This window comes from Physeter macrocephalus, chromosome 5, assembly GCF_002837175.3.
Source record: "Physeter macrocephalus isolate SW-GA chromosome 5, ASM283717v5, whole genome shotgun sequence".
Lineage (NCBI taxonomy): Eukaryota > Metazoa > Chordata > Mammalia > Artiodactyla > Physeteridae > Physeter > Physeter macrocephalus.
In genome coordinates, this window is record NC_041218.1 from 14,813,352 (window position 1) to 14,841,143 (window position 27,792).

At 42.4% G+C, this 27,792-nt stretch overlaps 3 protein-coding genes and 1 non-coding gene across 16 annotated transcripts in view; all 4 read right to left on the bottom strand.

Annotated features, from left to right (window-relative positions):
- The window catches only part of LUC7L2 (LUC7 like 2, pre-mRNA splicing factor), a 57,436-nt gene extending 53,475 nt beyond the window's left edge, over nt 1-3,961 (bottom strand). Inside the window, exons 1-3 of one of the 12 annotated variants that reach the window (XM_028489696.2) lie at nt 3,574-3,956; nt 1,613-1,704; nt 569-652 (exon numbers count right to left, since the gene is read on the bottom strand). In XM_028489696.2, coding sequence (XP_028345497.1) covers nt 569-586 — 18 coding nt within the window. In that variant the 5' untranslated portion in view covers nt 587-652; nt 1,613-1,704; nt 3,574-3,956. The other 11 variants (XM_028489698.2, XM_007105537.4, XM_028489697.2 and 8 more) reach the window with 11 other exon arrangements.
- A 9,013-nt stretch (nt 3,962-12,974) lies between these two features.
- FMC1 (formation of mitochondrial complex V assembly factor 1 homolog) lies at nt 12,975-16,466 on the bottom strand. Its single transcript, XM_007105532.4, has 2 exons — nt 16,204-16,466; nt 12,975-13,269 (listed from the first exon to the last, which is right to left on the bottom strand). Exons 1-2 carry the CDS (start codon nt 16,339-16,341, stop codon nt 13,066-13,068), a joined length of 342 nt encoding a protein of 113 aa, XP_007105594.1. The 5' UTR covers nt 16,342-16,466; the 3' UTR covers nt 12,975-13,065.
- A 516-nt stretch (nt 16,467-16,982) lies between these two features.
- On the bottom strand, nt 16,983-17,055 carry TRNAR-CCU (transfer RNA arginine (anticodon CCU)). The gene has a single exon. It is a non-coding gene; the product is annotated as a tRNA-Arg (tRNA).
- Nucleotides 17,056-21,759: 4,704 nt separating this feature from the next.
- Nucleotides 21,760-27,792, bottom strand: part of UBN2 (ubinuclein 2) — a 90,204-nt gene continuing 84,171 nt past the window's right edge. Inside the window, exons 18-19 of one of the 2 annotated variants that reach the window (XR_003679706.2) lie at nt 23,454-24,236; nt 21,760-22,853 (exon numbers count right to left, since the gene is read on the bottom strand). The gene's annotated coding sequence lies outside the window, so the exon portion shown is untranslated. Of the gene's footprint in view, nt 24,237-27,792 lie in introns of both variants that reach the window. The other variant, XR_003679705.2, reaches the window with a different exon arrangement.

The window sequence follows — 27,792 nt, forward strand, 5'->3', positions numbered from 1 at the left end:
AAAAATAACTACAGTCTGTGTGAGGACACTAGGTTCCTCCAACCATCACACAGACAACTCAGCTGAACTACTGCTTGACTTCTCCTGTGCTGCTCCTCCCTGCTTTCAAAGGGAGTGTGTTCGGGGAAGACAACTTGTCCCTCTCCCTTCTATTAATGCTAACAACTAAAACAAAGGTAATTATAAAATTTAATGTATCTTAAACTTCAGACAAAATAAGATACTAATTTATATCTACTTACAGTTCCTCCCTTTTAAAAAAACTTAAAATATACTTATTTTTCAACATTTTTGAGGATAACATAGGAAATTACTTGGCTTCTCATTTAACAAATTATAGATTTAACTTGAGGCAAAAAAGGTTTAGTGACTTACCCAAGGTTACAATTAGAGGTACAGCTGGGGCTAGAAACCAGGTCTCCTGAGTCTCAGCCCAGTGCTCTTTTCCTTAGCCCATGATGCCTTATCAGAAAAATCCAAATACAGTCAGACCCCCAGTTACATGGGTATGAGTTACACTGATTCACATATACAAACTTTATATAGTGTGACCAATGTTTCAACTCACGCGGTACCCTGCTTCCATTTATGCAGTATGCCAGGCATCGGCACGATTTTCAGTGGCACACAGGCGGTTGCCACCACCAGGGCCCTAGGCAAAATTGCAAAGAAGGCAAAGTTTGTCTTTGGCCCTCCCACCTCCCTTATGCATTCCTCTCCCACCTCCTGGTCAACCCCCTGCCCAGCCTCCCAGCACCATCATGCTGCCCTCTGGTTGGCCAAAGCCTCCCACTTCCACCACTCACCCAGGACTGTCCTTTCTGGGAGTGCCCAGGGATCCAAAATTACCTCTCCATTTCCCTACTAAAATTCCTATTTCTGAGAATCTCAGTAAAGTTTAGGTAATCTACATGATTAACCGATTTAAGTAATTCAAAGTAAGTTACATTTAACAGACTTAAATCTCCAAGGAGTTTAAAAAGGAACTAATTTAAAATTCTGATTTGGGGGAGGGGAAGAGGAAATAAATCTTTCATTAGGGGGGCAAAGAAGGTAAAAGAGAAAGTACTCTGGGCCTCCTGTGCCACTTCAGATTCCCTCACAGACAGGACACTAAGTTGAGGGGGTGGTTACTGCCACCCTGACAAAATGACAGTGGTTGCTTTATAGTCAGTCTCTGGGATTTAAAAAAACAAAATAAAAATTGGACACAGTTGCTTTGAATACCCTCCTACCTACCTTTTCCATCTCTCTCCCACCTCTTGGATCCCCAATTCCACCTCTTAGTACCAAAGACACCCAACAGCATTCCCTGTAAGCTGTTCCTCTGTCCAATACAAAGCTTCCCATTATATGGTTTCAAATTACATGAGTTATTCAGGAAGGTATCCACGTCCCCCTATCCCTGGATAACTTCAAGTTGACTGTATGCTTAAAAAAAAAATCCTAATTATTTAAAGGTCCTGAATCATAAGATGAAATATGTAAACTCGTTAACTAACTGGTAAGAAGGAAAAGAATACTCTGATTCTTGTCTTATATACATAAAAGAACTAATTTGGGTATCTAAAAAAAATTCAATTCTTTTCCTTGAAAGTAGTATGTTTCTTACTTCTGGCCCAACACAGCAGTGAAAATCCAGTCATTTCAGCTAAATAATATCGTGGACTTGTAAACATGGGTTCATTGGTAAATCCTCTTAGTCTGGAGGCAAAAAAAAAAAAAAAATCCAGTAACAGACACATAAAAATATAAATTTATCTGTATACAAAGCAGAGCGGATTTTTAAGAAACCCAAGTTTCTGCTGATTACACACATAGAAAAAATATATATATGTATGTATATATGTGTGTGTGTACATATATATATATATACACACATATACACATATATATATACACACACACACATTTTAATTCAGCTTTGCAATATTAGATTGGCTGCCTAGTTTGGAAATTTATCAGGTGATAGTAGTTACTTTGATCCAACTACCCTCCCAGTAAAATTAGGAATTTCAATCCGTGCAGAAGGTACCAAAAACGGTACCCATCTAGGATTAAAAGGATCATGTAAAATATGTCTTAAATGAAATGATTTCCATAATTTTACTACAAAGATTACTCTGTTAGCTAAGATCCTGGATTAAGTCCCTTCTCAATACCATATGTTATAAAAAACCATTCTTATCTAAAAGTGAAAAATGGTAACTGATAAAAGTTTCTCCAGTGGCATTTTTAATTAACGTTAACTTTCAAGGGTTTACTACACAAATGAAACTCATTTCCTTCCCAATCTTGCCTCCTCTCTACACAACCACAAGTAGGTTTGCGATCTACACCTATTTTTCTATACGTTCTACGAAGATAAGTTCCAAATGTGGGTATTTATTACAACTGAACTATGAACACTGAAAAACCATGCAAAGTATACACTGCTAAAACATTTGAATTCGATAAAATGTTTTACTCACATATTTTGCTGCAGAGCATTCAAGGAAATTATAATAGCGACTAAAAAGTTGAGTGTGCCTTTTCTCTTACGTCAAGCAATTTAAATAACTTGTCAAAAAAAAGCATTTCTTTAATGGCTAAGAAACTATTTGCCTGAACAAGCAACATACAAAAATGAGCAAGTATTGGCTTTGTCTTTAAGAGAAAAAGTAGTGAACTAGACCCTTCCTCCATATTAGCATGGATTTGAGTCTAATATTACATTGCTAATTATCACCACCAAAAAAGCATCAGCATTTCATCTTATCTACAAATTCTCTATGACAAAAAGATATCCAGCCATCAGTGGTTTTCTCCACAAGCTCTAACCTAAGCGCCTAAAAGGATAGTTGTTTCCCCTCAATTCTACTTCACTGGGCACCACATTTTCAAAATGGTTCTATTCGGGGCACAAGCAAGGTTTGTCAATATTTACTGAACAAAGCCTCTATTAAATTGTCTAACAAAATGGAGGTCTCTCAGAAAAAAACAGGCCGTAACATCCTTCTTTTCACAAAATGGGCCAAACACACCCGCTTCAAGAAACCATGGTTTGGGTCAGATTTTCCCGTAAGAATGGTTGTTTCATCCCTGGGACTGGATTCCTAAAGGTTTTCTCCGGACCCAGGTAAGGGGGTGGATGATGGGGGCCAGTTCTCCCTGGATACTCTGGAAGGCGGCGACGAGGACTGATCCCAAAGCTCTGGGTTAAGGAATTAGTTCAGGGGGCGGAGGCTTTAGCGGTCCGCAGGTACCTAATCAGCGACAAAACAGGCCGCCCGCCTACGCAGAGACATGGGCTCTCCCGTCCCAGCCAAGTCAACACTCAAGGCTCAAACTCTCCTTTCGGCCTCCAGGCCCCGCCTGACCCCATTGGCAGCAGTTCCCGCCAATCCGCTCGGTCACCGCCCCCCAGGCCCGCCTGCCCAGCCCTGATTGGATGGGACGGGAGCCGGGACCTCGTGTTACCAATCTGGGAGCCCCTTACTCAGCCACACACACAAGCCCAGGTGCGCCCGCGGAGACCCTTCCCTCGCCTTCCCCAACCCTTCCCCCACCCCCAGGGCACTGGCAGAGACTTACCGTCCCGGGAGGTGCCCATCAACTGGTCCAGCATCGCGCGCATCTGGGCCTGCGCCGACATGGCGGCGGCGTAGCGGGCGAACGGACGGGGGTGGGGCGCAGACCGGGCCCTCTCGGGCGGGGGGACAAGGGGAAGGGGTGGGGGAAGGTGAGACGCTGTCTCGGTTGCCGCCGCTGCCTCGAGGCGTGCGGAAAAGGGAGCTGGAGGGGTTGCAGGAGAGTCCGGGCTGCGCTCCTCACGACGACGCGTACGTGGAAGGCAGCAGCCCCCGAAAGCGACCCTCGTTCCCTCACTCTCCGTCGCGTTCCTGGGACAGAAGCAATACCGGCTAACCAAGCTCTCGTCTCCAACACCGCCACCCGCCAGAAGACGTCAGCCCCCCCTTCAAGCTCTGACGCCGCTCGCCGCCACCGTCGCCGCGACGTGAGCGCGCACGCTCCTCGCGCTTAGTCGTTTCCCGCGGGGGCTCCACCAACTAGCGTCCAACTGTATTTGCTCCTCCCGCCCCGTGCGGGAGGGGTTCCACCCTAACGGCTCTCGGGCGCGTGCACGCGGGCCTCTCCCGCCCCAGCCCTCCAGATCTCGCGAGACTCTGGTGCCTCAACGGACCCTAGAGCCGGATCCGCCCCGGGCGCGAAAACCTCGCGCTCCAGGCTGCAGGCCTGTTAGGGCGGCGTTGCACGCTGTGCTGGCGAACCAGCCCCAAGTTAGCCAGTGTGCCAGAGGGTTAGCCCGAGTCGAAAGTAAGTAGAGACCATACCCGTCGTTTCGACGGAGGTTAGCAGTCTTAGTAGCTAATACGGGCGTATTCCTGACGAATATTCATTGACCGATTAACTCGTTTTCAAGGGCCCACCTGAAAATCGTGTAGACTCGACCCCTTTCTCACTGCTGCCCGACCGTCTACAGAAGGAGCCCTGGAGATCTGACAGCTGGGTCATCTTCCTTAATCTATGCAGGGAGGCTTTAAGCACCCCCAACTGGAATAAATCAGGTTCAGGAAATAATGCCTGAAATTACTGCACTACGAAACAGGCCACCTACCCCATTCGGATTTGTCATCGTTACTTATATATATAGCAGGAAGCTGTTAGTCTAAATTAGAAGCTATAAAAGTTAAGCAGTATTCTAACAAAGGAAAGGAGGTCATCTTGTAGAGAATTTTTTTCCTGCTTGAGAGCTAAATTTGAAGGATAAGGCCTTTTCAGTGTATCAGCAGCCCTGACAACAGAAAAGCAAGCCTGTGGGTTCTTAGCTTACCATCACCCTGCATTCCAGACGTAGGTCGACCGATTACTAACTGTGGGACCTTCAGCGATTTATTTCTTAATCTCATGTCTAATGAAGATACATACCTTATAGCACTGTTGTGAGGACGGAATGAGCTAGCAGAAAATCCTAGCCCAGAGCCTTGCCCTGAGGTTTTAACTTTTTTTTGTAAAATATTAATTCCTTAAGATGAGACATAGGTACTTTGCAAGGAAATAATGGTAAACTTTTTTGTTTCATTAAGATTTTATATACATTGTCTTGGAACTTATAATTTAATATCAAGATCAGGGGCTTCCCTGGTGGCGCAGTGGTTGCGCGTCCGCCTGCCGATGCAGGGGAACCGGCTTCGCGCCCCGGTCTGGGAGGATCCCACGTGCCGCGGAGCGGCTGGGCCCGTGAGCCATGGCCGCTGGGCCTGCGCGTCCGGAGCCTGTGCTCCGCGACGGGAGAGGCCACAGCAGAGGGAGGCCCGCATAACACAAAAAAATAAAATTAAATAAATAAATAAATAAAAATATCAAGATCAGTAAAAAATTTACGTGAAATAACAATCATAGTTCCAAGATCCTTTTTTTTCTTTCTGGCCGCACTGCGCTGCTTGAGGGATCTTAGTTCCCTGGCCAAGGATGGCACCTGTGCCCTGCCAGTGAAAGCACCGAGTCCTAACCACTGGACCACCAGGGAATTCCCCCAAGATCCCTTTAAATGCATACTGGGCCAACAGAAATCTTAGAATCATCCTAGTGTTTAGTAACTGACCAGATAGTTTCCCACCAGTTATTCAGAGAACTGAAAATTCAAACAACTCCAATACTTGGAATATCATCCTTTGAAAACTTTACAATAAAAGAAAAATTTACAAATTAATATGTCTGAGAGGAATGCACTATTATATATACAATACCCTTAGGAGGAAAATACACTAAAATGTTGAAATGTTATGTGTCAGTGAAGAGATTTTAGTTCTTATCCCTCTCTTTCTACCTTTCTGGTTGCTTACATTTTAGATGTATCTCTTATTTTAAAACAACATGTTTATTTTCAATAGTCTGATATTCACTGTCTTTTAATTGAAGCATTTAATCATTCATATTCATGTAATTACACATGTGCTGAGTTTAAAGCTTATTTTGTCTATTTGTCTCACCTGTTTTATGTTTAATTTTCTCTCCTTTCTTGCCTGCCTTTTAATCATTCCATTTTTTCCCCTTCTAGTAGTTTGAAAATTTTAGTCTGTTTTTATTCTTTTAGCAGTTACCCTAGAAGTTATAAGGGGCGTTTTTAATGTATCAAAGTCTTTACACTTCCCCCAGAGAGATAATACAGAGAACCTAGAAAACTAACTCCATTCAACCTCTTCCCAAGATACATGCTCTTGTTAAGCATGTGTTTTAGTTCTTTACGGTTTGTTTGTTTTTTTTTGGCCGCACCCCACAGCTTGTGGGATCTCAGTTCCCCAACCAGGGATGGAACCCAGGCCCACGGCAGTGAAAGTGCAGAGTCCTAACCATTGGACTGTCAGGGAATTCCCAGTTCTTTATGTTTTTTAAAACCAAGTTTCGGGCTTCCCTGGTGGCGCAGTGGTTGCGCGTCTGCCTGCCGATGCAGGAGAACCGGGTTCGCGCCCCGGTCTGGGAGGATCCCACGTGCCGCGGAGCGGCTGGGCCTGTGAACCATGGCCAATGAGCCTGCGCGTCCGGAGCCTGTGCTCCGCAACGGGAGAGGCTACAACAGAGGGAGGCCTGCATACAAAAAAAAAAACAAAAACCAAGTTTCATATAATCGATGTTTGTTTATTTACCACTTTGCTTTGCTTTCCTTCTGGAATCTCTGCCCTTCCATCTGGGGTCATTTCCCTTTTGTCTGATGTTTAAACTTTAGGACAGGAGTCAGCAATATACAATTCACCCATCAAATCCAGCCCATTGCCAATTTTTGTGAATAGTTTCTTTGGAATACCACCAGGCTTACTGATTTGTTATTGTCTATGGTTTTTTTGCGCTACAACAGCGAAGTTGAGTGGTTGTGACAGATACCATACCCTATGGCCTGCAAGACTAAACTATTAACTATCTAGCTCTTTAGGGAAGTTTGCCTACCCTGCCTCAGGGTTTGCTTTAGTGTTGGCCTGCTGGTAAGGAACTCTTCCATTTTTGTTGATCTGAAAAGACCTTTATTTTGCCTTTCTCAATTCTAGATGGATATTCTAGGTTGGAAGTTATTTTCTTTCAGCACGTAGATTCTATCATTCTGCAGCCTTCGTTGCTCCTGAGAAGTCAGTTCTCAGTCTGTCACTCCTTTGAAGATAGCTGGCTGCTTTCAAATTTTGTTCTTTTTGCCTGTGGTTTTCTGCAACTTACTATGATGTATCTGGGTGTGGATTTATTTTTATTTATTCTACTTTAGATTCATTGAGCTTTTAGAATCTGTGAACTGACATCTATCAATTCCAGGAAATTTTTAGCTATTCTCAAATACTGTCGTTCATCAACTTCTGGACCTCCAAATAAAGTTTTCACTGTTTCCTCTATGTCTCTTTACTCTCTTTGCATTTTCCACCTTGTCTTGCCAAGCTACCTTCTAGATGCTTTTTTTCTGACAAATTTTATAGTTCACACTAATCTCCCTTCCACTGTATCTAGTCTGCTGTTAAACCCATCCATTAAATTCTTTAGTTTTTCAGTTCTAGAATTTTTATTTGGTTTTTCAAATCTAAGTCATTTTTTATAGTTTCTGGTTCCTTGATGAAATTCCCAAGGTTGGCTGTTCTTTGACCCTAGTGATCATAATTGTTTTGTAATCTGGGTTTGCTAATTATAATATCTGATGTTTTCTCTGTTTCTGTTTCTGTTGTATTTCCTGGTTTTCACTTATGGGGTCTTGTTTTCTTCTGTGTCTGGTTATCTTTGTGTGCTGAACATGTATTTGAAAAACTATGTGTAGGAATAATATAAGCCCTAAGTAGGATATAATGCTATCTTTCTCCAGAGAGGATTTTTATTTTTCTCTGATAGTAACTTGAAGTACTTGTCAAGGATCACCATGATACAAATTCAATGCTTTAATTTCTCTTGACACCAAAATGGCAAAAATATGGTCTGAAAGCCTGGCAAGGACTTTTTTAATTTCCAGTTCACACTTGAGGGTGAACTCCAGGGTCCTAGTTTAAAGTGAGTGTGAGTTTATTAGAGTGCCCACCTTGGTAGGCCTTAGACTTTGCCTTTTGCCTCCCTAGCCCTATAATCCCACCAAAAATACAGGTCAGTTTCAATACTGAAGCTATTGCTACTAAACTGGCAAATGCCCTGAAGCCAAAAATGTGCCTTTGTGTGCTGCACTTTTCTTGGTTCTTGTCTTCTAAGATTTGGCCTAGTATTTCCCTACTTAATACCTCTTTAATGATTTTAAGAATTAAAAAAAAAATTTCATCCACGTTTTCTAGCTGTCTTCAACAGAAGGGTTAATCCAAATTACCTAGACTATCATGAACAAAAGTTTGTTCTGTTTGTAAACTTTTTTTAATTTTTAAAATTTAATAACTCTTATCTGAAAAAACAAAAAGCTCTGTGAATATGTCTTTGTGTACATTCTAGCAATGATCTCCATTCCTTCAGGAATAAGGTCTCATAAGGAAACAGGAACTTATAAGAGCAGTATATACTCTTAATCTATAAACCAGGTAATTAAAAATTAGAATAGGTACAAGTAGCATACATTTTGCTAGCCATCCAGAGCAGACAACTCTGCATTTTACTGTAATTTATAAACTAATATAGTAAATAAATAAAGGCTATATAGTAAAATTTAATACTGCAATTATCCTTGGGGCATGAGTACATACCTAACATCAAATTTTATAAACATGGTTCCTGTTAATTTAAATGTAGATTAAAAAATTCAAGTTCTGGGGGACTTCCCTGTGGTCCAGTGGTTAGGACTCCGCACTTCCACTGCAGGGGGCGTGGGTTTGAGCCCTGGTCGGGGAACTAACATCCTGCAAGCCACACGCAGCAGAATGTTGAAGGAAAGCCATGGCTCCTAGAACCAAATTTCGGTATGGCTAGACTGTCAAGTGTAAGGGGAGTAGAGATGTGGCTCAAGATATTTGGCAAGGGCCAGATCCCGCAGGCCCTTGTTAAAGTTTAACTTGAAGGGTTGTAAGCTGGAGAGAGACAAGATCAGATCTGTACATAGTGGAATATGGATTGATTGAAGAGCGCAATTTGGATTTAACGAGACCAATTAGGGCAAGCAGTGGTTCAGAGAAGAGATGCAAGAGATAAGAGGTCTGCACTAGGGTAGTAGCAATAGCGAGTCAAGATTCTTAGGAGGTAAAATCTAATTTAGCGATTATTTAGCTGAGGATGTGAAGGAAAGGAAGCAGTCTCGAATAACTCAGATTTCCGAGTTAAGTTGCTAAGTGAGAATGTCAATGAACTAACAGGGAACACCAGGGATTTTATGGGGGAATGAGGAGTTTCCATTTTAGATGCACTGAATTTGAGATGCCTTTGAGTCACCTAAGTGGTGTTGTCTGGCCGCTGGACGCACGGGTCTATAGCTTGGCAGGGGGGCCTGGACTGGAGTTAGCCTGTTGATGATAATTAAAGCCTTGGAATGGAGGTGATTACCCAGGGAAAGCATGTAGTGTGGGATAAGGACCTAAGTCTGAACATGAGGAACACCAACATTATAAGCGGTACACAGAAGAGGAAACTGAAGACAAATGGCTAGAGTGAGAGAAGAAAGCAGAAAATGTATCATGAAAGCCAAGAGAAAAGCAAGGAAAGTTTAACAGTGGCAAATACTCCCTAGGGGTCAGCAAGATAAGGAATGATCCATTGGGTTTAGTGGCAGGAAGGTCATTTGTAAATTTGCAAGGCAGTTCTAATACAGGGAGAAAAACCAGACTGCAGTGGATTAAGAATGAATGGTCATAAAAAATGCAGAAAATGGGTACATGAGACAACATGGACTATTAACCTCAAAATCTGTATGTATGCTGAGCAAAAGAAGCCAACTCAAAAGAGTAAATACTATATGACTGCATTTGGATGAAATACTTGAACAGGCCAATCTAATCTATGGTTACAGCAAGCAGGTCAATGGTTGCCTGGGACCAGGTGTGGGGAGGGGGGGTTGTCTGCAAATGGGCACAAGGGAACTTTTGGGGGGCAGTGAAAATGTTCTATAGCTTTATTGGTGTAGTTATTACACAGATGCATTCATTTGTCATTATTCGTTGACCTGTATATTTATTATATGTACATTATACCTCAATATAACTTATTTTATAAGTTTAAAAAGTGTGGGGACTTCCCTGGTGGTCCAGTGGTTAAGACTTTGCCTTCCAGGATGACTAATAAGAAAATAAATAAATAAATAAACATTAAAAAAAAAAAAAAAAAGACTGCCTTCCAATGCAGGGGGTGCGGGTTCTATCCCTGGTCCGGGAGTTAAGATCCCACATGCCTCGCGGCCAAAAAACCAAAACATAAAACAGAAGCAATATTGTAACAAATTCAATAAAGACTTTTTAAAAAAAATGTAGAAAATGAAAATTCACTCAATTCACTGAATAAATTCATTCAATTCATTGAATACATTCAATTTGTTTGCGAAGAGGAATGAGTTAAAAGATAGGAGCTGAAAAGATATTTGAGTTAAAGCTGAGTACAACTGACCCTTGAGCAACATGTGTTTGAACTGTGCTGGTCCACTTAAACGGGGATTTTTTCAATAATAAATACCAAAGTACCACCCGACCCACAGTTGGTTGAATCTGCAGATGCAGAACCGTGGAGGGCAGACTATAAATTAAACTCAGAGTTTTGACTCTGTGGAGGATTGGTGCCCTTAATCCCCCAAATTGCTCAAGGGTCAACTATAGTCGTTTTTAGATGGAAGAGCCTTGAGCATATTTAAATACTAATAGAATTCAGTGAGAGGAAGCAGCTGAAGTTAAAGGACTGTCAGAAGAGACAGCAAAGGAATGTGATAAAGCCTGTACCACATCAGAAACGATAGTGAGTTCACACAGTGCCAAAACCTCAGGAGCCCCTAGTTTTAGGACATTCCCAGTACAGAAAGTTTATCACTAATACAGTTCATATCCCAGAGTCAATTCCGTCTGTTTCTAACATTGAGTTCACCTAATTCTGGATGGTAAGACCATTGATAGGAGGTCCAGGTTGATTATATAAGGACAGAAATGGCCTGAGCAAATCATTTAAACCATGGGAAATAAGTTGTCTGTATTTCAGAAGACTGGTGGCAATAGGGCTTAGAGGAAGGGTTCATGATGAAAGAATAAGGGTGCGCGGTGGTTTAAGTTTTTCTTTTTTGTCAGGCACTTATGTACTGTGCAAATGTTTTATGTAAAATTATTCTCACTTATTACAACCACCTTGTTGGCATTCTCATTCTACAGAAGAGGGAACAAGCTCAGGGCAACTAACCTACCCAAGATCACACAGCTGGTAAACTATAAAGACGGGATTAAAGCCTAGGTCTATATGACTTCAAGCCCATAAGTATTTCTTACCCTTTTAGGCAATTCTGCTTCAAATCTCTTTCTGTAAAAATGTTATGGGAATTCCCTGGCAGTCCAGTGGTTAGGACTCGGCGCTTTCACTGCTGTGGCCCGGGTTCAATCCCTATTCGGGGAACTAAGATCCCACAAGCTGCTCGGCTCAGCCAGAAAAAAAAAGTTATTTGTTATATACACAATATTTTAACGAAAGGAATCAAAACATCAATCTATCCTAATCCTTTTGCTTTCTTCATCTTAGCTAAGTAAAACATCTTCAGGTAATAATATACCCATGTCCATGAAAAAACACAGGGGGAAATAGTAGGTTAAACATTTTTTTTTGATCTGTTCAACTAAACAAATGCTTGTTTTAACCTCTTAATACTATTATTCTAATGTTAATCTCTTAGAAGAGATGATGTTTTGAAGTGCTTGGAGTATTTCTGTTCAGATTGTTCTCCTAGTGAGTAGAACTGAGCCTTGCATTCAAAACACTGATTGAGTAATTGTCTATGTAAGTCACTGTGGAAGACGCTTTATAGACTACAAAAGTGAATGAGACATCATCCTTACTCTAAGGGAGCTGACAGTCCAGGGAAAATGAGATTATATGTCTACAATTATAATACCAGAAGAAACTGACATATACCACAAAGGGGGCACAGGTAAAGAACTATTGGTAGTTCACAGATGACTTTTATTTGTGAAATTCAGGACTTTAGAGGCAGAGGGACCATTTAGGAGCCTAGCTGAATAGTTCAGCCAAAAGATTTCCAGTGCTTGAACTAGGACAGAGACAGTGATGCTAACAGTTCTTGCAGAAGCAGGACTTACTGACTGGATGTGGAGAGTGAGGAGAAAGAGAAATACAGAATGAAGCCCAAGTTCTTGACTTGGTCAGCCAAGTGCATTATGGAGCCCTTCACCCTGAGACGGAACTCAGGAGGAAGAGCAATCTGACATGAGGGTAGAAGGCAGAAGCGGAGGGGTCGGTGTGCTCATTCCATTGCCCCTCCCTGGTCCTCCTGCAGCCTGTAGATGAGTGGTGGCCATGTTCTCATACCTAAGGGTCAACTCCGTCAGGCCTAGGGAGATAACAGCTCCCCACTGTCTTGCTGACCTTAATTCAACCCACATCTTTATAAATATCCCTTCATCAACTCTCCTCAGTAACCCTGTATGAGTGTGCCATCTGTTTCCTACCAGGACCTTAACATCATATTTGTGTACTTTTAGATAAGAGGTATATATGTATAATTGTTTGTTTATGCTAGGAAACATCTAGAAAGATGCACACCAAACTGTTAGTAATCGTTACCACCTGGTAATGGGGTTGGGAGAGGGGAGGGAGGGACAAGGGAAAAGGTAAGAGGGCTTTATTTTATATGTCTACACCATTTGAATTCCTTAATAGGCTGTATTACTTTTTAAATTAAAAAAAAATTAAAGAGTTTTAAAAGTAAATCAAGAACATCTATCAGCCTAGTATAAGAACCTCAGAAAATTCACTGAGAGTAAAGATGAAACCTCCCTAAGACAACCTCAGTCAACAAAATTTCAGAGAAATTCAGTCAACAAAATTTCAGAGAAAACCCCTAAACTTTAAAAAAAATTTAATGATAAATACATATTGATAGAAATTATTAAATTCTTGTATGAAGGCAGCATCCAAGGAATCTCTCCATTTTCATGGCTCCCAGCCCTTCCCTCCAGGCTGTTGGGGCAACTTGAGACCCACTAAGCCGGCCGACTCCTCCACTGAGCGCTCACCCTTGCCATGAAATTCCTGGTGAAGGGCCACATGTTCTCGGATGCTGCGCAGAAGGCAGAGATAGGTGGCAGCTTGGAAATGAAGCTCATGCTGGGCTCTGCACAACTTCTCACTGGTGACCTGGAGAAGTAGCAAGGTCAGATATTCTAGTAACAGCCCAGCTGCAGATACAGGTCCACAGAGAAAGAGTTATTAAACAAGCATTCTGTAGAATGAAAGTAAATTGCAGAGGACATACAAACATGTGTTTGTGTATACTTAATAACATATATAAAGGCACTCTGTACATATATAGAGGCACTCTGTAACTGTTGATGATTAGGAAAGCTGGCACCTGTTAATCAAAGAGGAATTTTACAAGGAGTTTCACTGAAGCATTTCATTGTGTCCTCAAATTTTAATACTGGAAAAAAGTTTATCTCTTGGTTCAACACCCTCATTTAACGAATGAGGGAACTAAAGCCCAGAGAGGCTCTATGGTTGGTTAATGGCAGAGATGGGGAATATAGTCAGGTCACTGATCATTAACGTCACCTAAGGAATAAAATACAGAACTTTCTCCCCTTCAAACAAATGAAGGGCTGCTTTATTTTATGTGACTGTGGACTTCGGTAAATATGGCATATGCCTTTCATTTCAATGAAAATTAAAAACTTATTTTTCTGAAAAATAGCTTTGTCCTCACCAGTAACAAAATGAAGGTTGTATAAATAAAAGTAATATGCATATGTTCATACTACTTAATTATACTCGCTCTCACAATTTACTTATTCATCTGAAAAATCTGTATTCTGATGACCTGTAGAAGCTGGAAATTCCATATCCATTCCAAAGTGACTACAAACCTTGTTTTTTCTTCATCATAATTAACTTCCAGATTAAATTAGTATACAGACTTTACTTGACTAGTTTTATGTTCTGAGGCTGTGAGAAAGGGGCAGAAAAGGTAAGACAAAGATGTGTGCATAGCCTCAAATGACTTAAGGAGCCCTGTTCAAGTGTGGATTAATCTCTGGGCACCACTGCCTACATATGTCTCTCTTTGACCTTTCTTTACTTGAATATCTAGGTTTGGAATCTGAAAACTAGAATGTGTGCTTTAAGATTTGCAGATCACATATATGAAAATGGCACCTATAAGCTGCTCAAAAATAAAATTCATCTGCTTTAATCAATTTAACTTTTTATAATTAAAAATTTATGAGTGACCAACACTAATGTCAAGCATCAACAAAGGGTAACATTCATTTCTATTATATAAGTCTAAATTGATAGAGTTTGAAACAGGAATTCTGTGTTAGTATAGGACAGAACATAACTGATCCTGATTCAGCTAAGCCTGAATCATGAGGAGTCAGGAGAGAAGCATCAGCAATATAACATAATAAATGAACCACAAGAGACCAAGAGATCTAATGAAATAGAAAATTGTATTTTCCCTATGGAGAAAGGGGAGATCCCTCCCTAACTGAATCCCTTCAGCTTAGGGAGAGGAGAGAGAAAATGGGCATAGATGATTATTGAGTTAGCTCTGAGCCAGCAGGAAATAGAACCCTTCCCCATATCCTCATATGCATTCCACAGAGTGGTGTTTCTGGAATTTTTAGCATGAACTTCAGGGGTACTTCCAAGGAATTTCAGAGCCATTACCAAGGCCCTCTCAAGGGCAGTAATGTTGCCTCCATTAGGTACCACTATAATCATGTCACCTTAAAAATCTTAAGAGTGACTTCCCATTACATTTCCAATAAAGTTTAAATTCCTGCCTACCACCTACCTCATCTTCCTCCACTTCCTCCACCACACCCTAAGCCTTAACAGCCCTCAACTGTCAGTCCCTCTCACCTCTGGGCTTTCAGTTGTGCACCTTCTTTACTTGGACCTCATCTTCCCCAACCCCCATTTACTTGCTAAGTCTAATTTATTCTTCAAGGCCCTGGTTAATGAATTTCCTCCTGAAAGCCTACCCCTTCTATATGCCAGGACCCCTGCTGTCTGTTTACTCCCTTAGCACTTGATTATTCTAGTCCTCGGTTATATGGCTCCTCAGGTGGACTGTAAGCTTCTTAAAAGACAGCACACGTGTGGCTCTTATTCGTCGTTTTTAGCCAAGTTCCTAAAAGTCCCTAATATTGTGACCTTTTAAAAATTAGTTGAAGTTTAGTTCTAACATTTTGCATTCTAACTTCCATGGCTCAGAAAATCAAGAGTTAGGATGATGGTTCTCCCCTTTCCCACACTGCTCAAAGGACGCTAAGTTTCCTTTGCTAAAGCCCAAGCTGACTCTCCAATTTATTATTTCTGAGAAAGGCTGCAACTTCTTTCCAAGCCAGATCAGTAACTCTAAAGGCAGCAAATTAGAGCCTAGTTGTTCCTATACATGTGCTGGTACAGGTCAACTGTCCCCGAGCCTCAGTTGCCCTTTTTGAAGAAAGAAACTATCTTCCATCCGATCTTGCCTAAAGGGTAGAAGGAGTGCGGATTTCACAAAGGGATTTTCCAAGGATGATGGCCTCCCATATGTACATATTTATCTACTACAGGCGGAAAAACTGTTGTCTGGTAACATATCACGTTAATGTTGTAACTCACAGGACCACCTCCTTAGAGGTTTCTAGTTCAGCTCTGCAAGGCACCACTCCCTGAAGCGGCGTAGTCCTGCTCTTCAAGAAGCGCCAAATATTCCTCTCTGCATCAAAAACTCGTTCTCAGAATAGCTCTCCTCCGGAAAGGAGAATGTTGGGTAGATGCTGTGGCCTGTGACCCTACACTCTCCACCAAGGACATCTCTTTTCTTGTCCCTCTCTATTTCCGCCATTTCACTTCCCTCTGACTTTCCCCTCCACACAGGCCAAAGACAGCCAATGAAATCCTCAGGGACGGCTCCACCCCAGGATGACTCTGCCTTCCCGCCGGTCCTCGGTTAGTCCCCGGGCTCAAGCCTTAGACCAGGGCATAGGGCTAAGGCCAGGCGCCCTCCACCCTGCCCAGACCCGACTCTCCCTCCCTTCCCGGGAAAGGGACGCTGGAGCCCCCGGACGCGGGCTTCCGTACCCGATGTGCACGGAAAGCCTTCACGAGGTACCGATAGGCCGCGGTGTGCCGATAGGGTCGGCCTGTGGCCGCGTTCAAGTAGCGCAACTCTCGGAGAAGCCCTCGCCAAGTGCGCAGCGGTGACCCCAAGGCCGCCATTTTCCCGTCGTCCGAGGCTGGTGCGGGACGGTGCCCTACGCCCCTCACTCACCACCCCCTGCTCAGCCGCTTAATGGTACGGTCGGAACCAGACTGCCGACTCCCCCTATCGACTGCAGGACAGTGGAATGTCTCACTTCCCTTCTTTGCGGAGCGTTATTAATCGAACACCGAGCGGCGTCCTAAGGTGTTAAGAGAAAAGCAAACGAAAGCCGAGTGAAACTGAAGAGCCTGGAGAAAGGCCGGGCAAGGGAAAAGAAGGTCCTAGTTCCTTTCCTGACTGCGTCATTTCAGACGCCATTCGCTGACGGACTGCTGACTCTGGAGAAAATGAGGGCATGTCGGAAGTGGGTGTCAAGTCAATTTGAAATAGAAAACTATGAGAAGATTTTATGTCTAGAGGGGATGTCAAAATTCAGCGTACTGACTTAGCAGAAATCTTAATGGGGTTACGGCTCAGAGGAAGGAAATGGGAGTATGTTGATTCTCGCAAACTGTAGGCCCACACCTAGAGAAACCACGCATACACTTTCCATCTTTAAATAGTAAAATTAAGTTAGCATTTTTCGCTACAATTGTTTAAGAAGGGGGAAAGGCAAGAAGTATTACTGGAAAGTTTATTTTAAAGGCAAAAGTGCAATCACCCCAGATGGGACTCGAACCCACAATCCCTGGCTTAGGAGGCCAATGCCTTATCCATTAGGCCACTGGGGCTTCGATGAACAGCATACTCAAATAACGTATTCAATGTTTTTCCTCCTTGGTACGTCATCGTCATTTCAGTTTCTTTTTAACCTATCCTAGGAAACCACACTTAGTACCATTAATGAGGTGCGAGGCATGCTGGGAGTTGTAGTTAAGAGAACAAATATCCGCCTCACAGCTCCAAAGGTTTTACCCTCGAAGCAGCACCGATGCGCCGGACGGAGATCGGGCACGCGCACGGTTTTGCGTACGCGTTTCCTACGCGGTAGCTCCCGCGCCTGCGCAAAAGCGCGCATACGACGTCGCGGAGCCGAGCGCGCTGGGCACGCTAGCCGAATCTCCCAGATTCGTCCGCTGAGCTTGTGCTTCGTTGGGTTTTCACCGGAAACAGCCGGCCCCTTCCGGTTTTGCGGCTTTCCGGACTTGGCTTGGCTGCATCCGGCCATTAGGTGGCGTGCGTGGCGGTCATTTTGTTTCCGGTTGAAACACTGAGGCCATTTCCGCAGAGCAAGTGGCCAGTTAGAAACGTTTATCTTGCCTTCTGAATTGGCGGGTTAGTGGTAAACGTGGGACAGCAGGGAATTAGAATTAGTTAATTCACTAGGAATTAGTTAACTAGAAACAGTTAGGAGTTAATTTTCTGTTTCTTTTCCTATTTGAATAAATTGGACAAGTCATTTCTGAGTGTCAGCAGACTAACCCCTTGCTTAAAATCTCGCAGTGGCTCCCCGTTGCCCGTAAGATAAATTTCAGACCACTGGACCCTACCTAAATTGACCCTTGCCTGTGTCTTAACCTTCATCTCCTCTCACCCTCTGCTCGGTGTAGCTGAACTTCTGTCTTCCTCTCCACATTTTTTTAATAGATTTATTTAATTAATTTTATTTGTTTTTGACTGCATTGGGTCTTTATTGCTGCGCGCGGGCTTTCTCTAGTTGCGGCGAGCGGGGGCTACTCTTCGTTGCGGTGCGCGGGCTTTCATTGTGGTGGCTTCTCTTGTTGCGGAGCACGGGCTCTAGGCGTGCAGGCTCAGTAGTTGTGGCACACGGGCTCAGTACTTGTGGCTCGCGGGCTCTAGAGTGCAGGCTCAGTAGTTGTGGCACACGGGCTCAGTACTTGTGGCTCGTGGGCTCTAGAGCGCAGGCTCAGAAGTTGTGGCACATGGGCTTAGTTGCCCCACGGCATGTGGGATCTTCCAGGACCAGGCAAGCCCCCCTCTCCACATCTTGTGTTATTCCCTTTGCCTGAATCTTAACCATTCGCATTAATATTCCTATTTACCTTTTGGGCTTCAAGTTTCCTCAGGAAGTCTAAGTCAGACACTTCTCCAGGCCCTTATGGTCAGTATGGCAAAGTTAAAATGATTCAGTTCACCTCCTGTGGGCTCCTCTAGATTCTGTAAGTAATCTTACCTTTTACGAGCTATATCACCTGTGTCTCAGCTTCATCATCTTCCTCACGAGCCAAGATGCAACTGCTCAGACTCCAGACTTCCCATTCTCATGGGGCTCTCTTCACAGGTCCCTCTGAGGGTTCACCAGCTCTAGCTGTGCCAACTTTGATCAATTTTTCACGTGGGCTGGAATCCTGACACTTCCAGAATCAACTCAAGAGTAAACCAGTATGACTTAATGTGAATGATCTCTCCCTGTCACACTCATAAAATATTCATTTTATCACCCTGTAATTCACAAGTGTCTGATTTTTAAAAGGCAAATATGCAGGGGGTTAAGAAGAATGCTGTCAGCTATTTTCCCCTTAGTAGAAATTTGTTTATCCAACTTTCTAAGATGTAGCAAATTTAAGCCAGCTCTGAGGAAGTGGGAGAATTAATTGGAAGTAGGTTTTCAATAACCGTTGATATGTTATGGTAAGGGGCAATAAGACATAATTCTGAGTTCCTTTTTACTGAACTGCAGAGAGACTCTTTTCTTCCATTTTTACACTAAAGCAGAGTAAAAAGATAATCATAAATTGTTAGCTCTAGCCACTAGTCATCAAAGATGGCCCCCCCAAGATCTTCCCCTTTCATACATATGATGCTTCTTACATCAAGAGCTGAAGCTTATTACTCATCCTACTCACCCTTCCCACACTTGAAAGCCAGCTTAGGCTGGCTTTGTGACCAGATTTAACTAATAAATAGAATGTTCTGGGACTTCTCTGGAGCCCCAGGCCTTAAAACTGGCAACTTTCACAATCTGCTTCTTATCTAGCTACTATGCTGTGAAAACCCCACGGCCCAAGGAAGAGTCCTGAGATACGCCAAGCTGACCTCTCAGCTGACAGCATGAATTATCATGTTCAGTGAGCCATCTTGAGTGTCCCAATCCAGTGGCACCCCCAAATGACTACAGTCTCAACCAATGTCATATGGAGCAGAGAACTGCCCAGCTAAACCCAGTCAACCCAAAGAAACATTAAAGATAATAAAATGGCTGTCTGGGAATGAATTCCACTAAATTTTAGAATTGCTGTGTGTCAACAACCAAATCAGTCTAAAAAAGTTCTTAGAGACAATTTAGCCAAACTTCATAATTTTGCAACTTTGGAAAATATATATATTCCTAGTGCAGGGCTACATACCCAAAGCCCTACAGCAGAGAGCAGGCAGGTAAACAAGAGTGAATGAGGCAGGTGGGTTCCTACCTCCTGCACAGGAGCTAGACTTTACAGCTCAATCCAGTTGCAAGTAGGAATGTGGTTCCAGTGTTGACAGAGCCTCTGATTTTTCAAGAGAAGTTGTAAATCCAGAATTTTTATGCAATGCCCCTTTAAGTGTTAGCAATCAGTTAAAAACAATACTGTCTGTCAAACAAAACACTTCTGTTGGCCTTATATAACCTAGGGTTGCCAGGGTTCAAACTATGTCCTGGGGCACTTCACAGGCAACGTCCCACTGGACCCTCACCACAATCCTATGAGGTAGTACTCGGATTTTACCTACTTAGAAATGTGGCAACAAGCTCAGGGCAGTTTCTTGGTTTAGCCAACTTTACTAACTGCTCAGTGATAAGGCTGGTATTTGACCTCACGCAATCTAACTCCAAAGCCTGTTTTTTAAACTTAAAAAAAAAATTTATAGCAGAAAAGGGATTTTTATTTAAAAGATACTGGGTGATTCTCAGAACTTCCTGGTAAGGCTAGACACTAGGCTTAGAAGCTACACAGGCAAGAAACCTCACCTAAAAGTCTGTCCCAGATCTGGTCCAGTGAAAACACCAGCAGGCACAGTCGCTGCAGTTGCAGTGCTAACACAGTGACACTGGACAGGGGCTGGACAATGGCATCAAAGCTGTTGCTCCAGGACACTGGCGGTAGCTGGCTCCTCTGCTTCCACCTGTGCCAGAATAGATTAAGTCATTACCTAAGAGTCAGAGTTCTGGGCTGTGTACTTCTAATTAGCATGGCCTGGGTTATGTTCCCATGTTGTTCGGGGGAGGCTGGGAAAGCAAATATTTTGTCATTCGATGAATTTTTATTAAGCTTCTGCTGTGAGGCAGGCACTTCCAGATGCTAGGGAGAGCACAAGTAGAAGAGGTAAGCCTTTCCTCTACTCATGAAGCTTCCATTCTAGAAAGGGGCAGACAGACAATAATCAAATAAACAAGCAACACATAAAATTTATCAAATGGTGATGAGTGCTATGAAGAAAAAGAAAGCCAGGGGTAGGGGACTGAGACCTGCTAATGTGTTCTGGGAGGTCCTTACTGATAAGGTGACATTTGAGCACAGACCCAAATGACGTGCAGAATCTGCATCTTCAGGGTGTGTGTGTGTGTGTGTGTGTGTGTGTGTGTGTGTGTGTGTGTGTGTGTGTGTGTGTTGGCTTGGGGAAGTGCCTCACTTAAAGTAGAGAGACCCTACCTCCAGTCTCCACCCACTGTGAGGCCACCATTATTCTGTCCTTCAAGCTCTGGGAGGGTACAGGAGGAGTTCTGGGACAAGTTTTCTATGCCCAGTGAAACTGTAGGAAGAGACCCTGAAGGTCCAGTCTTAAAACTGCAACTATAGCAGTGACTAGCTACCTGGCCATGAGCTTGGGAATCTGGGGGAAATTTTGGTGGGAAAGAGCCAGGACTAATGAAAGAGGGTGTATCTGAGAGTAGACGTTTGTAGGCACTCGCTTCCGTCAATCGTGATTCTAGAGATGCGTGTCCCAAGGCAGTGATTTCTAAACTTCTTTAATTGTGTATCACTGTGGTAAAAATCTTGTGCCTCCCCCTTTGTATTTATTTTAAAATTATATACATGTATTATTGATTCAACGTAGTAGATACATTTAAAACATGCACAAAGGGCTTCCCTGGTGGCGCAGTGGTTGAGAGTCCGCCTGCGGAGGCAGGGGACGCGGGTTCGTGCCCCGGTCCGGGAAGATCCCACATGCCGCGGAGCGGCTGGGCCCGTGAGCCATGGCCGCTGAGCCTGCGCGTCCGGAGCCTGTGCCCCGCAACGGGAGAGGCCACAGCAGTGAGAGGCCCGCGTACCACAAAAAAAAAAAAAAAAAAAAAAAAATGCACAAAATAGAAATAAAAAGTATATTTTAAAAAGGAAAAACAACATTTTGAAAATATTTTTATTTTATTTATTAACAGTAAAAAAGTACTAATTTCAGTAAAGAAAGATTATTATTCTTTATTTTATTGAAAATGCAAGGTAATACAGTATGTTTTATTATTTTGAAAATCTTGGTTTAACACATCATTTGGGGCAACAAAATCACATAGTGATAAACATTTCTAAACATCCATTTTCAAATTTCTTCATTGCATGAGTTTCTTTTAAAAAGGCAGTCAGTGCCTCACTTAGCTTTAAAATATCACTTTTAACTTAAAAGGACCCATTAAGTATGTTCATTTCTTTCAGAAGATCAGCTAGGCACCTGTATCCATCAGGGCTCAGTCAGAAAAAGAGAAACCACTGCAGGCTTTTCAAGCAGAAAGGAACGGAGTGCAGGGCATTCAATTCAGCAGACGCTTTGACGGCACTATTAGAAGAGCTGCAGAAGTTAAGGAAAGCCGCCACTAACATTCAGCAGTTCACAGTATTGGGAGGTTGCTGCTATCACCTAGGTCAGAAAAATGCAGGCCCCCCCACTGCTGATCAGAGCTGGCCCCCCAGTACTCACATAGGGGCTGATAGGAGATTACTTGGGAGCTACGGCAGAACTTTAAGTCTCCCATGGCCTGCCCGTTTTGCTAGGTGCTGCCAGAAGAAAAAATATCACTTTTTCCTCCCCCTACAAACTACCACGTGAATACATCTAGCAGAAAGAAATCACATCCAGAACCCTGAAGGCAAGGCGTTTGGGAATGTTTCCATAAATCTAGCCCCTGTAATACATAAGGATATGGGAATGAACGCTGGCTGCCAAAAACCAGACTGTAGACCACACAGCAGCATACTCCTCATACCCTCTTGTCATCACAGAGGACAGCAAATGAGAAACACTTGCCTCTTTTGTAAAAGAAAAATAGGTAATTTTTAAGTTTGACAACTCTTGTAAATACTTTTCAACAAGATAATCATTCCATCTGTGTAGTTTACGGATTTTTATGTCGTTTACTTCCCATTACATAGTTGTTTCTGCCATTTAAATGTCTTACTCTTAAGCAAATCAACCTTACTGAAAACATCCTGTAGCATATAGACTGCAGTACATTATAATACTCAGAAGTAAAGGTGACTATTAACCAGCAAGCTGGACTTGCCAGATACAAGCAGAGAGCACTTTATTCCTGCTTCCACTGCTGCTTGCGGACTTCTTCCTCTCCGGCATGAAATCGTGGGTGGCTCACACAGCTTTCCTAGGAAATAACAGGACAGTTGGCTTTTTTTTTTTTTTCCCCCTTTGGTTTTAAAAAAGTCCAGTCTGTTTAACATTAAAACTCCAAACGTCATTGCATAAGACCTCTCCCCATTGTCAGCTGAGGCTGCCACAGGGTGAAAAATGGGCAGTTAGGGCAATAGGACACGGCCCCACCTACTCTTCTGCTCTTCAAATGCAACCTCTTCCTGGAACAAGCTAGACTTGTATAAACAGAAAGCAACTTTGTTTTCTCATGAGGGCCCCTACACACTTGCCGTAATGATTTGTTCTTATGGTTGGATGAAATTTACAGCATTACTCTTTTAGGTGACAAACAGGTTAAAGAGTTATCATGATCATTTTAAGAATAGTCTCTTTTTTCTAGGTATGAACAAGTCTCATCCAGGATCAGATCAAAACTTCAAATATCAGTTAATTTAACATTTCTCTCCTCCTCCAGTCTGGAAATGTGAAGGAGAATGGGGGTCAGGATCAGTGTCATTTCTGTTTCTCACTACCTCCTGCCTCCTTGCTGGCTGCTGTTCCGGGCCTGTGGGCCGGTTACAGCAAGGGAAAGAAGAAAGAGGTAAGGTCTTACTTTGTTGGTAGAGCTAAGCTGGTGTCCGTGTCCTCCGGGAGCAGCAGATTCCAGTGTTGCTTCTTTTTTTTATAGTTTCTCAATAGTTTCTCCTTCTCTGGGGATCTCTCAGCTGTAGTTCCCTTGCAGGTCATGCCTTCTCTAGTTACTTAGAATTCCTGCCCCGGCCCCTTAGTTTCCAGGAGCCTCCCCTCCACTGAGGTCATTCCATCCGTCCAGGTGTTCCCTTTGGCTGGGTTCCTTCTTAAAATGACCAAATCTGGCTCCCTTTCTTGAGAACCACATCAGGCCCGCAGGAACTCAGGAACTTTGGGAGTGTAAACCATTCCCACTGCAGCCTTCTCTCCTCTTCTGTCTTCTCCAGGAGCTAGCCACCTACTCCTCATTTGTCTTTAGACTTTTAGGAGTGAGTCAGACACCAGTTTCTGTGTCCCTCAAACTCCACAGGATGTGTCACGCTCTCCCAATGGTCCTCTAGAAGTGCCCCCCTCATTTGGCATGAGGTGAAGAGGAAGCACCTCCACCCTCTCCTGCTTGGGGAACAGAAGGGAAATGTCCAGCATACTGACATCTGCTTCCAAAGGAATCTTCTCACATTCTCTCACAAAGCCTGGAGGTGGGTGCTGAGCTCTTCCTTCCCAGCACTGAGCCAGTGCTTCCCAGTATCTCCTTCACAATCTCTTAGCATGTGGTGCACAGGTGATCTAGCTCCTTTTCCCTTTAGAATGTGGATGGACTTGGCACCTACTGTTTTGTTCTCAGCCTTTGGGGTTTCTGGTGAAACTGACACAGAAAGATTCCCACTTTAGTAAATGAAGTTACCACTGTCAAACCCTCCTTATGGAACTCCTGCTCTTTCAACAGGACACCTGATGCACTGCAGGCAGCATGTGACAGTCTGACTTGTGAACTGGACTGTGTGAATGTACAGTTAATATACAACTTTTTGATATTTACATATTAATTATTAAGTATAATCTTATATTAATTATATTAAATTTTAATATGTGTTTATATAGAGATATAACTATTTTTATAGAACCTATATATAAGACTTTTGTTTTTTGCATTATGGAAGATTAGATGTGCAGAGAAATCTCTCTCCATATAAAACACAAAGTCCTGGGTGAAATTTTAACAAACATAAAAATATTTTTTTTTAAGTTTGACTGAGCTGACAGTAAAGGAAGCCAGAACAACCAGAGGTCAGAAAGAAGGAGGTAAGTGAGCAATAAAAGCAACATTTGCCCTGAAGATATCTGCTCATTCCTGGTGGCCTACAGTCTAGATTTTAATTTGCCTTAGGCAGTCCAAAGGAAAGAAAGCCTCAGAGTAGCATGGTAGGAGGTCAGATCATAAACTCTTGCAAAATGATGGAGCCCCCAACAATTGACCTTATTGCTGGGAATGAAAAAAATATCCCTGACCTCACCAAGAGAAGACTTATCTGTCTCAACCTCAGCTCAGGGTTGGGTGGCAGGGTAGGGAACCTTCTACGAGAATTCTTAACCACCAGCAGTAACCACTCAAATACATTTGTGGCTGAAAGTCCTCCTATCTGTGTGTCCTTGAAATCCTTAAGCTGAGCATTTAGTTTGAAGTGGTCCTGGGTTGATAATGTTCCTAGAAGCCTGGAAGAAGCAAACTCAAATATTCTTTTAGAGGAACACACTTTAAAACCAGGCCTCAAAGAATGCCCAAAGCCAAAGTGCAGGGATATATAATAAAAAATCACCACACATATGCAGAAATAAGCCAGTATAAGCAAGTTAGTAGAAAACAATAAACGGTAGGATTGGACCTACAGTTTGGTTCAAGGTCTGACTCTGGTGCCTGGGACCTTGTGGGTCTGATGCTCCCAACCCACTAAGCACATGCTAGGGCCCTGACCTTGGCCTCGTCCCTTCATATATATCACCAGCTAAGAAAGCTGCTAAACCCCAGAAAAAACAGGCGCACACCTGAAAATAATGAGATACTTGAGGAGTATAATCACAACAAAGAGACAATTAATGGAACATACTGTAATAGACAAACCAGAATGGAACAACACAGATCAAGAACTTAAAATAAGCATAATAAAGATCCTCACAAAGAGGCTAATAATAAGGAACAAGCAGTTACACAGAACCAAATGGAAACATATATGAAACACGTAATAGCTTAACAAACCCAACAGACTGGATAAAAACAATGGCTAGCTAGCTGAAAAGTGAATAATAATCTAGATCAGCTCAAGGAATTTTCCTAGAAGGTACTGGAAAGAGATGGAAAATATGAAAGAACATTTAAGAGATAATAATAATGTCAATATCTGTACAATACGAATCCCAGGAAGAGAGAAAATGGATTTAGGGAAGAGATATTTAAAGAAATCATAAGTAAGAACTTTAAAAAAATGAAAGATAAAAAGGACTCCAGGGCTTCCCTGGTGGCGCAGTGGTTGAGAGTCCGCCTGCCGATGCAGGGGACACGGGTTCGTGCCCCGGTCCGGGAAGATCCCACGTGCCGCGGAGTGGCTGGGCCCGTGAGCCATGGCTGCTGAGCCTGCACGGCCAGAGCCTGTGCTTCGCAACGGGAGAGGCCACGACAGTGAAGAGGCCCGCGTACCGCAAAAAAAAAAAAAAAAAAAAAAAAAAAGGACTCCATTTCAAAGGTCTCATGGAGCACCAAACGGAATAAACATGGAAAAACCAAAACTTCGACACATTACAGTGAAATTTAAGAACATTAAAGACAAAAACAAAACTCTAAAAGCTTCTGGAGAGAAAAAGCAGATAGTTCACAAAAGAATAAGAATTAGGGCTTCCCTGGTGCCACAGTGGTTGGGAGTCTGCCTGCTGATGCAGGGGACACGGGTTCGTGCCCTGGTCCGAGAGGATCCCGCATGCCACAGAGCGGCTGGGCCCGTGGGCCATGGCCGCTGAGCCTGTGCGTCCGGAGCCTGGGCTCCACAGCGGAAGAGACCACAGCAGTGAGAGACCCGCGTACCACAAAAAAAAAGAATAAGAATTAGATTGACATTAGTCTTCCTAAAAGACACTGGAGACAAAAAAACCAATGAAGTTATATATTCTAAGTGATGAAGGAAAATAACTTAGAATATTATACCCAGCTAAACTGTTACTTAAATGTAAGGATAGAAAGATGATACATTCAGACATACAAGGCCTTAAAAAGTTTACAGCACAAAGAGTCTCTTTGAAAACTCTCCTGCTAAGTGAAATAAGTCAGACAGAGAAAGACATATACTGTATAATATCACTTATATGTGGAATCTAAAAAATACAATAAACTAGTGAATATAATAAAAAAGAAGCAGATTCACAGATAGAGAACAAATTAGTGGTTACAAATGGGGAGGGGGAATGGGGGAAAGGTAACATTAGGGGTAGGGGATTAAGAGGTACAAACTATTAGGTATAAAATAAGCTACAAGGATATATTGTACAACATGGGGAATACAGTCAATATTTTATAATAGTAACAAATGGGGTATAACCTTTAAAAATTATGAATCACTATATTGTACACTGTAACATATAATATTGTACATCAACTATACTTCAATAAGAAAAATAATAAAAAATATAAAATATAAAAAAAGAAAGAAAACTCTCCTGGAAGAAGCACTTTTATATATTTAATATACTAATATAAGTAAATTATACTTAATACACTACATACTTAATAAGCATATGAAAAGATGCCCAACAGCATTAGTCATTAGGGAAATGCAAATCAAAAGGATGAGATATCACTTTATACCAACCAGGATAGCTATAACCAAAAAAAAAAAAAAAAGTAAGATAACAAGTGCTGGTGAAGATGTAGAGAAATTTAAACTCTTATACATTGTTGGTGGAAATGTAAAATGATCCAGCTACTGTGGGAAACAGCTTGGCAGTGGTTCCTCAAAAAATTAAACATAGAGTTACCATATGACCCAGGAATTCCACTCCTAGGTATACACCCAAAAGAACTGAAGACATATATCCTACAAAAACTTGTACACAAATGTTCATAGCAGCATTATTCATAATAATCGAAAAGTGGAAACAGCCCAAGTGTCCACACTAATGAATGGATAAATAAAAATTTAATATATTCATACAATGGAATATTATTCAGGATATAGATAGCTGGGATATTAAATTTAATATTAGGGCAAAAACACATCATAAAGAAAAATGAGCAACATTATATATTGTTGAAAAGAACAATAGATCAAGAAGATATAACTAAAAATAGAACTACCATACGACACAGCAATCCCACTACTGGGCATATACCCTGAGAAAACCATAATTCAAAAAGAGTCATGGGGCTTCCCTGGTGG

What these genes read in the sequence shown, in the direction of transcription:
- FMC1 (XM_007105532.4), bottom strand. Translation starts at nt 16,341, where the DNA reads ATGGCGGCCTTGGGGTCACCGCTGCGCACTTGGCGAGGGCTTCTCCGA. An exon ending in AGGCTTTCCGTGCACATCGG is followed by an intron (nt 13,270 to 16,203) that starts GTACGGAAGCCC and finishes CTACTTCTCCAG; the next exon opens with GTCACCAGTGAGAAGTTGTG.